The sequence below is a fragment of the Nothoprocta perdicaria genome, unplaced genomic scaffold (assembly GCF_003342845.1).
Source record: "Nothoprocta perdicaria isolate Ctin4 unplaced genomic scaffold, notPer1 scaffold_106, whole genome shotgun sequence".
NCBI lineage: Eukaryota > Metazoa > Chordata > Aves > Tinamiformes > Tinamidae > Nothoprocta > Nothoprocta perdicaria.
In genome coordinates this window covers 1,290,444-1,306,327 of record NW_020454161.1, presented here as the reverse complement: position 1 = coordinate 1,306,327, position 15,884 = coordinate 1,290,444, and the positions used below count along the sequence as shown (strand labels likewise).

The window sequence follows — 15,884 nt, the reverse complement described above, 5'->3', positions numbered from 1 at the left end:
TTCTTGTCAGGTTATTTGGTGTTGTAGACTAAGCTGAAGTAGTAGCAACAATTAAATGGGATATACTCAAATCTTAGGTGACTTTCCAGACATGATTATGTGCAGTACACACATGTCCTSTTATTTGTGCACATTACTATTACAGTGAGGTGCATACATCTGTAACCACTGCTCTTTTCATTGGAAGAATTCAAAGGCAGAAGTATGTCTTCAGGGAGATGGGGAGTGGATTATTTAGTTTGGTTTGGAGTTTTGTACCAATACTGATTATATTAAGGTGAAAGGATTAGCTGTGAGACTTGAAAYATGAGGAAATATATGCCTGTTTCTTTGAATTTCATTTTAGGGATTTATCTTTTTTTTATGATATCAGGTGTGAAATAATGTAATATAAAATTGTGTTCGGGGACTTTTTGTTTGCTTTTCTCCCTCTCTAGGATTCCTAAGGGATCTGTGTGAGGTTTTATTGTATATATTGCTACCTCCTGGAGACTTCCAGAACAAGATCATGCGATACTTTGTCAGGGTAAATACCGACTCTAAAGTTCATRCTAATTCCTTGCATTAATGATATAAAAATCTTTCAGTCTGAGATGCTCAGTTTCTAAAATTGGTCTAATTTAATATTAAATTAATGCAGTGCAAAGTTGAAAAATATTTTATATATTTTATATCTATATAATTTTATATCTTAGCACAGAAATGTTTATATGAAAGMAGTTTGATGTTTATCTATTGAAGGATATCTTAGTTATACATTTAGAGCTTTTTATTTAGCCTCTGTGTTGTGATTTTTGAATTGTTGTCCAAAGTTCTGTTAGCTTTATGAATAAATATATCAAGATATGATAGCATTTCATCTATCTGTTTATTTATTGTTTTATTTTTAGGAAATCCTCTCCCGAGGAATTCTTCTTCCATTAATAAACCAGCTCAGTGATCCTGATTATATTAATCAGTATGTCATATGGATGGTAAGKTTTATAGTGTTTTGATATTTTCAGAATTCACTTTACTTATATTCCCTCTAGTCATGCAGGTGGAAGCCTAGTAGAAATTCTACCGATGAARTATTGATGAAATAGTAAACTCATAGCTGTTGTCTATATATAAGTATATTTTAATATTATCTGTATTATTTGTACTCTGCGGTTCTTTGGAAAATGAACGACTAAGTGTAAAACCAAGTYTTCTTACTGTAGTTCTTGAGGAAGTATGGTGATAACCTTGACATTTTCTTAACAATCCTTTCCCCCATGTACTTTAAATCTTAAAAAMCCTCCATAATGACAAGTTGAGATACTTAGCTTCCGTGAAGGAATATTAGTTTTTAGGGATATATGTAGTAACCCTTAACCCTTGACTGAGCAGAAAGAAACAAATCTCTCCGTCAATAGTTTTCTAAATGCAGTTTGAAATAAATCTGCTTTGAAGTCATAATATAAAGTAAAATCAGTATAAATAGGACATTTACAACTATTGTCTAATTTGCGATGAGAATTAAAATGTTGTTATAGTTTATCCCTCTAGGTTAYGGGTAAAGAGAGGAAAGAAAAACAAAACAGCCTGACTCAAGCTCTTTTCYTCCCATATTTCACCCTGTCATTCAAGAACACACATTCACAAACTAGACTGAAACACCTTGGATTTACAGAGCTCAAGAATTCTTGAGTATGAAACAAAATACAGGTTTATGTTTGCAGTATGCCCTCCACTCCAGCTGGCCCAGTTTTGCATAGATGTTTGCACATTTTCTTTTCTACAGGGACCTAGACTGGTGCTCAGATGTACCCGCTTTTCAATTTTCGTTTCCCTTTTCCTCCTACGCAAATTCTTTATTTGTAACTTGGCCTCGTTCTTTATTTACTGAGCACTGCCCCCAGATGCATCCAAAGATAGAGTTCTGAAGTTTTTGTAAAACTTTGTTGTCACGGTGGTGTCCCAAATATTAATTTTCATAATTCTTTTTTGAGATGAGGAGGTAAATGTGCTGGAATGCAAATAAGAAAAAAATAAATTCTTTCAAAAATGTAATGCAAGTCTTGTGAAATTAAGATTGTTGAAGGAATTAAATTCAGAAGTAGATTAGATTTAAATAAATTCTGGTTCTTAGGGGACCTTTTGACATAAAATCAGGTTCCAAGCAGAAAATGTACTTCTTGAGAATTAGAAGTTTAATTTGATATTTGCAGGCATGACATACTTTGCTAATTCCCTGGCAGTAAAATGTAAAGCTTCAATATAAAATCAGGAGTAAAAACTTGTGAATTTCACAGAGACATTTTTAGGTGCTTAAAGTTTCTCCTCTTACTATTTTTAAAATGAAGCCAATTACTTTTTAAATGGTGGAAATCTTATGAATTTTTTTTAATACTAAACTTATTCAGAAGTTCACTCTTTGTACAGCTTGCAAGCTTGCAGTTCATCCCAGTGCCCCTCTGGAGCCAAGGGGCTGCATTTGTGAAAGACGTAGGTGCACTGAGTTTTGCTTTGGGTGGTAAAGGCAGCATCAGAATTCAGCCTTCTGCAGCTGAGGCTTGAACCTTCACATAATCCCCGTGCTACATTCACAGGCAGTGGCTGGTGATCTCAACAGCCAGACGAGCTTTTACAGATACTCTTTGCTAACAAAATCCTTCTGAGAGCAGGTTCATTGTGTGACAATACTGGGACAACAGTAGTATTGAAAAATAGTATTTACTGCAGTAGTTTAAGGTTGTTTTCAAGGATATCTAAATTAAGGTTTCAGASGTGATATTTTTTTTTCCCGAGGTTGTGGTGCTGTATCCTTAAGCCCTGTATCTTAAAAATCCATTGCATTAGGGATATGCAGCAGCCTTGCAGGAAACTTTAGCAAAGCTGAAACTTTTTCAGTACTTTTACCAGTTAAGTGAGGAGTTGCATGGTAGCGGTAGTAAGTTATGGGGCTTTGGAGAGAAAGGAGGATGTCCTGCTTCTCAGGTACTTCAGCAGCAGAATGGTTGAAAATGGAAAGCCGTAGGGTAAAACTGGTGGGCTGTGTGCATGCTTCCTCTTTCGGGATCCATTTCTTCTACCAACTACCAAGCTTGATCTTTTTGCCCAGTTCTTTCTATCTTTTCCTTGCTTAACCCCATATGTTACCTTTATTTCACTCCTACTAAAGTTTTCATTTCAGTCACACTTTCCATTCTTCTATTTAAATGCTTAGCATCCAGCTGTCTAAGTGCTTATGGGCTTTGTACAAACCTTCCCATCTTCCTTTGCCAGAATTTCCAGTATTTTTGCCCAAACACCCCAGTTTYTCTGGCTCTTGTTGCCTTGCCAGACCTCCCCCCAGGTCATGCTTTCTGCTGCACTCAGTTCCGGTGGTCAGGACTGCTCGCTGCCTTCTTCTGAGCCTGGGTTTTATTTGTTATGTGTCTCTGTCATAAGCTGAGTGCCTCCTTCCTCTGTGTTATCTAGGCATAGCAAGAAGACAGTAGGATTTCCTTTCCTCTGTGTGTTTCCCAAGACTTGACACAGCCTGCTAGAGGGGCTTGAGGCTAGACTATGGTCAGTGCAGAGAACACATCAAGACCAAGTTTTAGCAGCATATGCTGTGCAGACTTTGCTATCTAGATTTCCATGCGTAAGGGAGGAAGAATACTTCTTATTTGTGAGAATTTATCAAGAACAATTCTTTGAGACAAAAGAATGGAAAAAAAGGCAATTAATATTTAGCTTAAATAAAGCTTYAGAGTCTTTCTTCATAGCTGTGTCTCTAAGGGAATAGGTGGTATTGGCTGAAGTGTCATAAAACAACCCCAAAAAACAGGAAGAGAAATTGAGAGAAATGCATGTAAAATATCTGTCCCAAGCAACTGCAAACCCACATTTTTTTGTGGGATGTATTAGTCAGCTTTATGGGTGGGACTGATGGTTCTAGTTATTTTTAATTTTTTTTTTGTTTGTGGGGAAAACAGGTTTCCCTATGAGTCTTCACTTTTCAGTATACTGGTCTCTGTTTTCTGGGTGATAGTTTCCATTTTTTTTTTTAATTATTATTATTATTATTTTTTTTTTTTTTACTGTTTCTGCAGTGAAAGAAGTAAACCAGATTACCAAAATTCAAGTTTCTACACCCTTCAWCAGGATGGCTCTAATTTAATGCTGCTTTTAGCAGAAAGTAGACTAGATGTCCTTCAGAATTTACTTCTGACTACAAGTATTCTAAAATATTAAGAGAGCCCAGTTCTTGAATTGAGAAAAAGCAGATAGATCTGTGGATAATCATCTAGTTTTTCCAGATTATCTGAATTATCATCCAATAATCATCTCCTAATACTGGRCATGGAAGAAAAGTAAAACAGGTCCTTGAGGTTTGAGATCACAGTATGTAGTGCAGGAATGAGTCCCGTGGCTGTGCTGGCTGTAGCTTGTGTGTGCTGTGCAGCTAGGGCAGCTCTCGTGAAGGGAATGACTCCATTGACGCCGGGACTGGAGGGCACTGATGCACGTGGCTTGCAGATTTGTCCTTTGGACTTCTGAACGTTTTGCACTTCCTTCAAAATGTATCTAATTCTGTAACCTACAAATAGCCTCAAAAGGAATCTGTAGAAACATCAGGATTTCTTTTACAGTCTTCTTGAAGCAAAATATGACTCTTTTTTGTCAAAAAATTTTTTTGCTCTAAAACATGCATCTGTTCAGTGAATTTGGGAAGTCTGGGCRTGAAACCTTGTTTTCTGCCCTCTATCTATTGATCTAATAAAATAATGTCTTCGTTTTAAATAAAGGTTTTCATATAAATATACATACTAGTAAARTATGCTGTTCATTACAGTTTTTTTACAATGATTTGGTGACCACAGAAATTTTAATAATMTATCATCCTTAATATTATTAATCTTTATTCCTATCTAAAGTGAAAACTAATATCCGCTTTTCATACAGGTTTGCATGCTAGGTATAAATATTTTAAGGATGTTAAGTCTGATCTCTAGTTTYTTTTGAATGGGAAATCTTGGGAAGTTAATTTGTTCAGAAGAATGAAATTTTGGAAGATTAAATCCTTACATAAATTGCTCGTGTTAAGATGAATGTCAAAGCTAAGTTCTAAACTATATTATCAAAATGGTACTTTGCAGTACTCCATCATTTCATGAAAATCGTCTTATATTCTCTAGTCTGGCTGCGCTGATCACATGGAAATTGTCTCTATGTTTCAGATTCGTGATTCCAACTGTAACTATGAGGCCTTTATGAATATTATTAAATTAAGTGACAATATAGGCGAGTTGGAAGCCGTGAAAGATAAAGCAAGTGAAGAACTGCAATATCTTCGATCTCTAGATACAGCAGGAGATGGTTAGTACTGTATCATACCCAAAAAAAAAAAAAAAAAAAAAAGTTTACCAGGATGATTTTTGAAGAACATTCCAACAATTGAGAAAATATAAGCTCTTTGATACGAAATAGTATAAAATATTGTTATTTAATTAAGTTATATATGCAGAGTTCAAACTTGGACCTTCTTATATAAGCGCATAAAGACAAGTATACTGCATGTGTAGCACTTACCTGTCCTTTTTCGTGTATAAACAAGTTGACTGCGTAGTTTAACACTAAATTGCATTGAGCAATTGAAACTTGCCTGACCAGCCATTCTGAATTTCAATACTTTGTGTTAAGGACTGGTCAGTTAACAGTTAAGAGATGAAAAAGAGAAGTATTCACTTCATATTCACTTCATCAATAGAATATTTAAATTAAAAACTTCCACTTCCAAGTTGACATATCTTATTGATCCTGTTACAGTTTTTGTTTGTTTTATATTTTTGTAATATTCCAGGGCAAAAATGTATTTGCTTTTCTCTGTTTTTTAATCCTCTTGTTTTTGCTTTCAGATATCAACACTATAAAAAATCAAATAAACAGTTTATTATATGTTGTTAAAGTATGTGATTCAAGAATACAGAGGTTGCAGTCAGGAAAAGTAAGTATTTTAGAATGAATTTTATTGTGACTTAAGTTGTGAATGACTTAATAGATCAGTTTAGTTTTTTTGACTATTGCAGGTAATATTGTAGTTAATATATGCAGAAATATTCTCTAGCTGATGAATGAAGTATCTTTGTGTTTCTGCAAATACTCAGTTGTTACCCTGCTCCTACTGTGTTTACCTTTTGTACCTCGAGTTTACTTTTTGACAGAGTTCTGTGTTCTTGCTGATCCAGGTACCTCGTGCTGGTTATTTTCAGTATTTTGCAATCCCCTGGAGACTCCATTTTGCTTTTGCCAGACCTCTTTGCCTCTAGTTCACAAAAAGACCAAGGCAGACTGGATGTTAAATTTAAGAACCTTGTGTGTGTGTGTGTGTGTGTGTGTGTGTGTGTGTGTGCGCGCGCGCGTGCATGGTTTTTGTGGTTGCTTTTATTTGTGGAAAGGGAGGAGGGAAATATGCACATTTGATATTTGTGACTTTTCTTGGCTCTCCTAATTTGATCAGAAAGTGTCTTTGAGATAATCTAATCTTGTGCATATTAATTGCTAAAATGTTTCAAATGTTCCATGACTGAATCCTTAGCACTACTCTARTACTAGGAAATGTCAGAGCAAATGTCAGAGCAATGTCAGAGCAATAGAACAAAGTTGGATAGAGGTGAATTCAGGTTGTTGTGACATGCACTGTATAAAATTCTGAAATTAGTTCATCTCATGAAGTCATTTTCGTACTCCTGTCACCATTAGTTGAGAGATTTGGATTTAATTTGACCCATAGAGCACTTCAAGAAAGGCAGTGTTAAAAGCCAGCTTTTCCAGATGCAGAGGTAGTCCATGCTGAAGACAGTTAGGAGAAAACTTTACTTTCCATTTATTAGTGATAGTGAAAATAGTTAAGCTGTTCTATTATCTATGTGTGGATTTTTATCTTATGACTGCTTTGCAGTAAGCAAAGTTGTTAAAAGCTAATTAAAAAAAATAAAGAAAACTCTTTGAACCCTTTGAACACATTGTTTTCCAGGAAATAGATACTGTGAAACTGGCAGCAAACTTTGGAAAACTTTGCACAGTCCCCCTGGACCATATTCTGGTAGACAATGTTGCACTACAATTTTTTATGGGTAGGTATTAGTTTCCCTATTTGCTRTTTTTGCTTGTTTTTGTAAAGCATGAGATAACCTGCAGGACTGTGATTGCTAAGTGTCTGTTGACAGCTAAATATGTTCYTTGCCAGAAGGAACCAAAACTTTTTTGCATATGGATTCACAGTTAACTCTTCAGACTATCTCTTTCAGTTCAGTCTAACTCTTCAGACCATCATACTGAAAGTTTCTATCCGGTTTTCTTCAATACTCATCCCTCTGTAAAACTGATCTTGAAAAATTTCTTGATTTATCAGTGCAATCATTGCAAGAATTGCTCTGAATTTCRTAATTGAATGACTGTGAAAGTTTAGGACCATTGTTGATTGCCTTGAGTTTTTGCTGACCTGCTAGAAGCTAAGATTTAAGTTTTGAAAATTACAAGGCTACTCAAAGTACCTTAACTGTGAATCTAAAATACAGCAATAATCTGTGTACTATGTTTATTGTATTATCAGTAGATTGATAAATGGCTTAGGTAATTTGTATTTAATGTTTCCTAATACTTTGTTCTTTTCTGTAAATGAATTGTRCTGTTAATCATTTTTGAGAATATCGATCATCATTTTTGCTGCTGATTGTCATTTTAATGCGGCAGACGCTCCTGATTTGGTAGAATTCCAGCATGAACTTCCTGTGAGCTTGCACGTGCTGCCCAGGTCCGTGCCCGTGCCGGGGACACGTGCTGCCTGTGCATGGGTCTTGACGTGTGTTTCAAGATAAACTGCCTTCTAGCAGTGTAGACTGACTTCTAGACTGTGCTTCAAATTTTATTTACCAATTATCACCATAATCAATTTTGTACTTGATTTGTTTGAATCTAGATGAGAACTGTTCCGGTCAATACTATATATTCGATATTCCTGGCAACACTCTGTGTTTTTGTTAACATCTCAGTGAATTCTTATTCTAAGATATGCACTAACAGTTGCATTTACGGGGTGGGTGTTCCTTGCTTTTTGTAGATTACATGCAGCAGACTGGTGGCCAAGCACATCTCTTTTTCTGGATGACAGTGGAAGGATACAGGGTCACAGCGCAGCAGCAACTGGAAGTATTGCAAAGCCGACAAAAAGACGGAAAGCATCAGACTAATCAAACCAAAGGACTATTAAGAGCAGCAGCATTTGGAGTTTACGAGCARTATTTATCAGAGAAGGTAGGAGTAGCTTATTTTCCGAGTTGTTTAAAACGTACCCTTTCTACAAATAGTTTTCTGTTAGTTATGGCAATGTTAATATGTAATAGATTTGATGTAGCCCAGGTTGTTTATTTAAATGGTTACCTGCATGTYTCCTTTTTGCTTTCACCAAGCAACAAGAAAATAATTTCTTTAAATTTCTTCTTTAAAACAAGACTTGTGTTGCCAGTGACTGTCCTATCAAGTTGTTAAAGTTGATTTCATTGTTAAAGTTGCTTTCTGTTTATAGAGGCAAAATCAAAGAAAACTTACAGAGAGAATCAGGAATTACCTCCCTCTGTGTTGCCCCTTCTCTGTTCCCTCCCTTTTTCTGCCCCTGTCTCTCCCCTGATTAAGGGGAAAAGCTTGCTACAAAGTGCAATCCACAGAACTGGATTAAAGCTAGGTTTTAAAGTCAGATAATTTTGTGTATCTGCAACTATCTGTTTAAATTATGCACATATCACCCTGTTAGGTGTCCTTTATCAAGCTGAACTTCAGTATTTCCCATAGTCTTGTAGAGGAGTTTGCGTTTCAGTGGAAGAAAACACTTGTCAACCTGTGTTTGCAAAGCACTGTTGTTCTGAACCTGTGTATGTGTGCAAACCACTTCTCAAATCACACGAAAGCCTCATTCAACAAATTATCCATCAAGTCTGTTGTAATGTTTCTCCGCATTATTTTCTTTACTTTGACTTTTCACCTGAGTAGTAGGTTGACATGGTCTCCTTTACACTATCTGAAGCTTCTCTGCTGGGTTTTGGGCAGACTGAACACTGGCAAGTTCAAAGTCAGAAATCAGCTAATCCCAGAGCTATTGGGGATCTGGTAAACTCAGCCTCACAGCTGCAAGGAATGCCTGGGAAGCTGGCAGCTTCCTAGCACTCCATCCCCTTTGGTAGCTGTCATAGATGCTACACAAAAACCCTAATTGATTCCTGCTGGTCTCTGCAGACACCAGCAGAGCTGACCATTGGTTAGTCCTCCCTCAGGTGCTTTTGGACCTTATCCATTTACTTGCTTACTGACTTCTTAATTTCTGAGTCTAGATCTTACTACTTATGAATAAATAAATAACTTGTTTTTGAGCCTGGGTAAATCTAGCTTGGCTACTCATGCTACTGCACAGAATGTTTTTAAGGTGGTTCTTGGTATTKAATGTGCAATTCCTCAATCTGAACATACCTTTTTTTTGCATCTCATTGCAGTTCTTTCTAGCTTATCTCTGTATTCTCGGCAGTTCTGAAGCTAGAAATAACTATTAAGAAGAAACTGAGTTTGCTTGTGGAATTGTGAAATTGTGTGGGGTTTTATTTGTGAAAGKAGAAGCTTTTTTATTTTATGCTGCAAAAGTTGATTTAGATCTCTCTGGCAGGCATCTCCGAGAGTTAATATTGATGACAACTTAGTAGCAAAACTGGCCGAAACACTGAACCATGAGGATCCAACACCTGAAATCTTTGATGACATTCAGAGAAAGGTATACTCTATTTATCCTGTATTTCTGAGGAATAAGGTTATTAAGCTTTGTTGCAACCATTCGACAGGAACTCGCATGTTTGAAATCTCAAGCCTATTTTACAATTTTTCTATTTTATAAAAAATCATATTCTAAATGGGTAACTTGGGCTTAGCCATAAGCCATGGTTATAAAAACAACCAATGGAATGTCTAGGTGTCCAGTATGAAATTAGTCATGAAGCAGAAATAAAATGGTGGGATTATTATTGTGCACCAATCTAAGAAAACATGCATAACAASTGTAGGGTATAATATTAGTCTGCTTTTAGCTCTCTTTTTTTAAAGCCAAGTGTAGGCATGTTACCAAAGTCARTATTGTATTTCTCCCAAGGAGTTAAAATAACAACAAATACTGAGCAGATACGAGAAAAACAAAGTGTTATCTCTTTCTCTTCAAACAAACTTAGCAAAACTCAGGTTTTTGACTGTTCCATTTCAGTGTATTTCTGTAAGGCTACAGTGTGGCTTTTAGAAGCAGTATGTCCCAAAGATAAAACTTTTAGTTTTGGCACTTGCATACATAGATTTTTTGTCAGTCTAAGTATTGAAATAGGAACGAACAATTCCTAGAAATAGGAATGAACAATTGATTATCCATGAGCTAAATACATATCTAAGAGATTAAAAAAAAAAAAAAAAAAAGAAAAAAGAAAAAGAAAAAAAAACAAGTCATTAACTCATTTAGGTTAGAAGTTAGTGATACAAGCTATAAACCTTAAATCAGTCTGTTGTACTTGAGACACAAATTTAGGCCTAAAGAAAATACCTATAAAATGTGTATTGTCCAGAGTAGGTTAACGGAGTGTATGTGATTTCTTTATCTTTGAAGAGAACATRAAATTCTCATAAGCTGTGGTAGAAATTGGCTTCCTCTGACCTGCATGCSTTTTTTCCATTCTTGGTAGATAATAGTACTTTATTATATTTTTCTATACCATTAAAACCCATTAAACCATTAAAATAATTTAATGTGAATATTCAAAACATTTATGGATTAGTTTCTGCAACGTATAAATATGTACGTCTGCTTGTATGTGTGTGTATGTGTATGTATATTTATAACAGTGGTTTAGGAATCAATTATTAAAGATCTCTTAATTTTCTAGGGGGTTAAAATGTTGCATAGTTTATATTCTGCCTTKTGAAATTCTTATGCACTTAAATAGCCAGTTGCCTTTGTGATCAGCCTGGCTTGTGGAACTGGTGAGTAGGTGGTTGTGGGACTGGACATGGTGACTCTGGGGGGCAGAACAGTACCACAGCCGAGCCACGCACTGCCTTTGGTGGTGGTGTGGCTGGCCGTGATAGAAGAGCTGACTGTAGGTGCTCAACTGGAAATTTTCAGAAATGTGAGGTAGTATCTGGTCCTTCCTCCCTTCTTTTCCTTCTTCTCTCCTCCGTCCCTGCGTGTGYGCAAGTCTGCATTTGTAGTTCACCRACAGAGAAGGAGCCTCAGAGATAAACTTTGCCAAGTGGCAATGGCTCAATATAGTGCAGTCGGGGTAAGAGGAGAGGAAGGAAACATTTACACTTAAAGTGCTACTTCCCCTGCTATCCATACTTACTCTTTTTGATGCCATGTTTTCTGAGATTCTTTCATACTTTTAATGGAAATGAAATGCATTGAGAACTAACTGTGTTAAGACTAAACTACTAAGCTTGCATTGACATGAGTCTTAGYAAGATTTAAAGAAACCTTGTACACAAGGAATAGAATGCACTGATACTTGTTGATCAAATCCATTGAAATAAGTATTGAAATAAATTTATTACTCAAATGAAAAATCTTTTCCTAAGATTAGTATTTTTGTATTTCACTAAGGTATATGACTTGATGCTACGAGATGAAAGATTCTACCCTTCGTTCAAGCAGAATGTCCTGTATGTGCGTATGTTAGCTGAGCTGGATATGCTGAAGGATCCTAGTTTCAGAGGATCAGATGATGGCGAAGGAGGTGAGCTCCTTATCTCTAAGGTGTTTTCTTTTATTGATAGCCTTTTTTCTGCTTTAATATGAAAATAATGAAATTACACATGCCCTTTCTGAGAAATGAAATAAAGTTCATATAATATCTCTTTTTTAATATTACAGTGTCCTTTTTGTATGTGTTTTTGTTTTATAATATACACACACGCATATATATTTATACACACACTGTTTTGAAAAACAAATGCATTTTTCCCTGATAAGTTTATCAACATCATCATCTTTGTTTTGTTTTTGAAAAGTCTTGGTCACAAGTGTGTGGCTAAAATAAGCAATAAGTATGTGATGATTACTTGCATTTTTTCATAACACTGAAGTGTTTCAACTTAATGGGTTGTTTTCATATATAACTATTCAGCATCTAAAAATAGAACTGAAAAGTATGTAAAATACATGCCTTTTTTTTAAAACTCTTTGGAAAAAAAATAAAACCTGCAAACTTTTTTTTTTTTTTTTGGTTTAGTAATAAATTAGGCTTGCCAAGTCCACATTTTATATTGAATTCATTGAAATATCTTCTGTTTTCATTATAGTTTCCCTTTGCATTCTTAGCAATAACATAGTGCCTAGCAAGTAATGTTAGCATAGCTCCCTTTCTGCACACACGTTCCTTTATGGAGCCCCCTAACGTGCAGTTCTGAATAAACGGAAAGCTGTTTAAGAACAGAGCTAACTAAAAGTGCAAGAAGGATTGTGTGCTTTACCACCCTCTAGTGGTATCCTTTTCTAATCTCTGAAAAGATAAGAATTATGATTATAAAGGTTCGTTTTGATCACTTTTGTTTGTTTCAATGTCACATGTGTTTACTCCTCTGTATTCTTTTAGTTTTAAAACGATCCTGTGGATGGAGCAATCAGCAGTGTCTCTGTAAAACATTTCATATTTTCCATCTCATTTCCATCTCATGTTCTGTGTGGATTTTTGTTTGTTTGTTTTTTTGCTCATTTGTCTGATTGATTTTATCTTGTTCTAACCACACAGCCATGCTGGTTTTGAGATGTTTTCATTCTGGTATATGGAAGAAAACGGATCCTTCCTGGGGCCTGGGCTGGTGTCCTCGTCCCTCGCAATCGCTTTGAAGCTGTTAGGCCTTCCTAAGCAGTGTGGTGCCTGCTGCCTCCCTGCAGAGGTGGATCAGGGCATGCATGTACTATTAGAACAAATTATGTAGTGTTCCTTTGTTAAATTAAATTACTTCTTGTATGATGCTTTTGCATGYCCCGTGGGAGAGTTCAGGCAGTTGTAGTCACCCAGCCTCTTTCTCCCCACCTGCTACTGCTCTCTTGTGTCTTAGGGTTTTTTTCTTGTAAGTGCTTTTGGGTAGAAGGGCTATCTGGCAACAGTTCTGTTGAATAAAACTAAAGTAATATTTTTCATTTTCAGGATTAAATTAATAGAAGAATGTTTTAACATTCAGGCTAAAGACAGCTTTTTAAATCTCTGCTTACTATCGAAACTACATTTTATCATTCCAAACATGTTGTTCCCTTACTTAGTCCCATGCAGTCAGTAAGTCCAAAACCATTCTTCTCCTTAACTGAACTACAAATCTGATTGGAATCTTTTAATGGTTAAGCTGACTCCTTAACGAAGCAATCTGATGGTATGAGCTTAAAAGAAGAACTAATGCTCTCCAGAGTATCTATTTCATTTAGCTGCATATACCTGCACACATTTWCTTTATATATTTTTATTGGAAGCTTAAAGTGCTTGAATGCTGCACACAACACTTGCCCAATGCTACAGTCACCCAATTTTCAATGTTTTGTCTGTCCAGGTTTTTTTCTTTGTTTGTTTTGTTTTTCTCCCTTGTGTGTGGCCTGACTTTGGAGAAAATCTAACTTGTTTTTCCTTTCCTTCTCTATTCCCAGAATCCTTTAACGGGTCTCCTACTAGCAGCATAAATCTGGTAAGTGCTTTGCTGCGTTTTTTTTCTCTCCGTAGTGGAGAAAGTTTTACAAAGTAGGTTGCATTGTGTGTATGTTAGGGAGCTTACTGCAGTACAGTTTAATTTCAGATAGAACCAGCCTTGCTGTTCAAACCTAAACCAAATCAAATCGGAAGCTTGGATATGAGTTAATTTGGAAGATAAGCATCTCCTTTTCAACTTAACTCATGTATTTCATGAAATACTTTCTTTTTTTCCTGCAAGAAACTATGCATTCAGTTATAATTAATTTATGCAAAAAAAATTATCTTTTTTTTTTTAATAGGGATGAATTTGGAGGTAGGTGGTGTTAGGTGGAAAAATCATTTGAAATTTGAAATTATTTGAAATCATTGAAATCTCAAGTAGTTAAATTCAAGTAAACTCTAAAATTTATCATTTAATCATATTTTCATAGTTTTTTAAGAYAGAACTTCATTAGGAAACATGGAAAAATCTTGGTTTTATCTATTTGGAATATGAATCTGCATTTTATAATCATAACTTTCAAATTCATATTTTGGTATACTGAGTTTTTGACTGTATATGTTTGTCAGAACCCTTGTTTTGTTTCATACATGGATCTAAAACTTAGTAACATGCCTATGCATGTAATGCAAGGCTTTGTAGCTATTTATCCCTTTCAGTCATCATCCCTTGCCCTCATAGATTGATTTAGATTTGGGATGTTTTGAAACTGAAAATTGAATCAAAGTTATTTAAAGAGGAAAAATCAGAAACATTTTGGATATGCTTCCCTTGTACTTGTTTCTTAAAAGCGCATCACTGTGAGCCACGAGACAAACAAAGTTCAACCATAGCTCAGAGAGAATTTTCCTAACTCTTGTACCTTTGGAAAGGTATGAGATCTACGTGCAWTTTCCTGACATATGTGCTCCATAGACAATTCCAGTCTATTCCAGGAGGATTTTGTGCCTTTGTGCCTCCTTAGGAGCTACAATGCGTTAGTTAGATCACCTTGCTCTGTCTGTGGAGGAATAAAATTTGCTCTATAAAGGAATGCACTTAAATGTAAATGTGTCCTAGGGAGATGCTTTTTTTATTTTTATTTTTTTGCTTTCCTTCTGTTTGCATACGGAATATAAAGAAAAAGGTTCAATGTTCAACTGATGCAATTTGCACAAAATGTTTCTAGATTATGCAGAAGAAAAGCGTATTTTAGCCAGATTTTTATGTAAAGCAGTGATAGTATTCCACAAAAGAGCTTGTTAGCTTTTTAAAATTGACCATACTTTTTAAAAATATAAAAAATTCTGGCATATCAAAAGTGTTTTATAGCTTGGAATTTGTCTCTGCTCTAACTTATTTGGTTAGTTTTTATCTACTGATTAATTTCATGCAGCCTTTTCAAAAATACGGGTATTTGCAGAGGACACTTTGAAAGTCTTATTTTTGTTCTGAAAAGTTTATTTCTAGAGTAGTACATTTATTATTTTTGTGGCAAGTAAAGGACATTTTAGCAGAAATATACATTAAAGATGTGTTTATGCAGAAGAACCTTTGCTTTCTGTAGTCTGTATTGTTTAGTGCTGTTGAGGGTTTTCTGTGCTTTTACAGGTGTTTGAATATTGGCAGATTAGTTTTTCCTGGCAGAATTCCACGTCAAGAGCAAACGTCTGTACTAATAGTAGARCTCCCTTGTGTCAGTTAGTTACATAAAGCAAAACAGACCATGGAAGAGGTTACTTCAGAGGTCAGCACATTTCTGTACTCTTAATGAAAGACAATATATTAAATTAGAGGAGGTTTTGTGATCTTTTTGCATTGTAATTAACTTGCATTTCAGGGGAATATGTCTCAATGTTGGTGATACTCGGCATTTTCAAATTAAAATATTTTGTTAGCTGTTCAAGTCTCAACTATTTCATTTATTGGTTTTAGTTGTCGTTCTATAGTACCTTGCCACAGTAGTTGAATGTTTGCTGAAGAACGACTTACAAAGTACATCTKCAGATTATTCCTTTATTGTAAGATTAATGGGAAGCCAGGTTTGAAAATTCATGAATGAACTGCTTACAAAAGCAGTTTCCTAATTTCTGCCTTTTGATACGTGCCTCTGCAGTGTGAAATTGGTAGGCCAGCTTTTCTGGGGCGTAAACCTTTACCTTGTGGGGTAGATTCTTGAGGGGTTCATCTAAACG

The 15,884-nt window shown here is 35.5% G+C and overlaps 1 protein-coding gene across 5 annotated transcripts in view; it reads left to right on the top strand.

Annotated features, from left to right (window-relative positions):
• SNX13 (sorting nexin 13) overlaps window positions 1–15,884 on the top strand; it is a 63,070-nt gene that overhangs the window by 29,912 nt on the left and 17,274 nt on the right. For all 5 annotated transcript variants that reach the window (XM_026044853.1, XM_026044860.1, XM_026044830.1 and 2 more), the window contains 9 exons: window positions 438–526; window positions 891–974; window positions 5,190–5,328; window positions 5,868–5,956; window positions 6,986–7,085; window positions 8,072–8,265; window positions 9,662–9,766; window positions 11,630–11,762; window positions 13,667–13,704. In XM_026044853.1, the coding sequence (XP_025900638.1) occupies window positions 438–526; window positions 891–974; window positions 5,190–5,328; window positions 5,868–5,956; window positions 6,986–7,085; window positions 8,072–8,265; window positions 9,662–9,766; window positions 11,630–11,762; window positions 13,667–13,704 (971 nt within the window). The remainder of the gene's footprint in view (window positions 1–437; window positions 527–890; window positions 975–5,189; window positions 5,329–5,867; window positions 5,957–6,985; window positions 7,086–8,071; window positions 8,266–9,661; window positions 9,767–11,629; window positions 11,763–13,666; window positions 13,705–15,884) is intronic.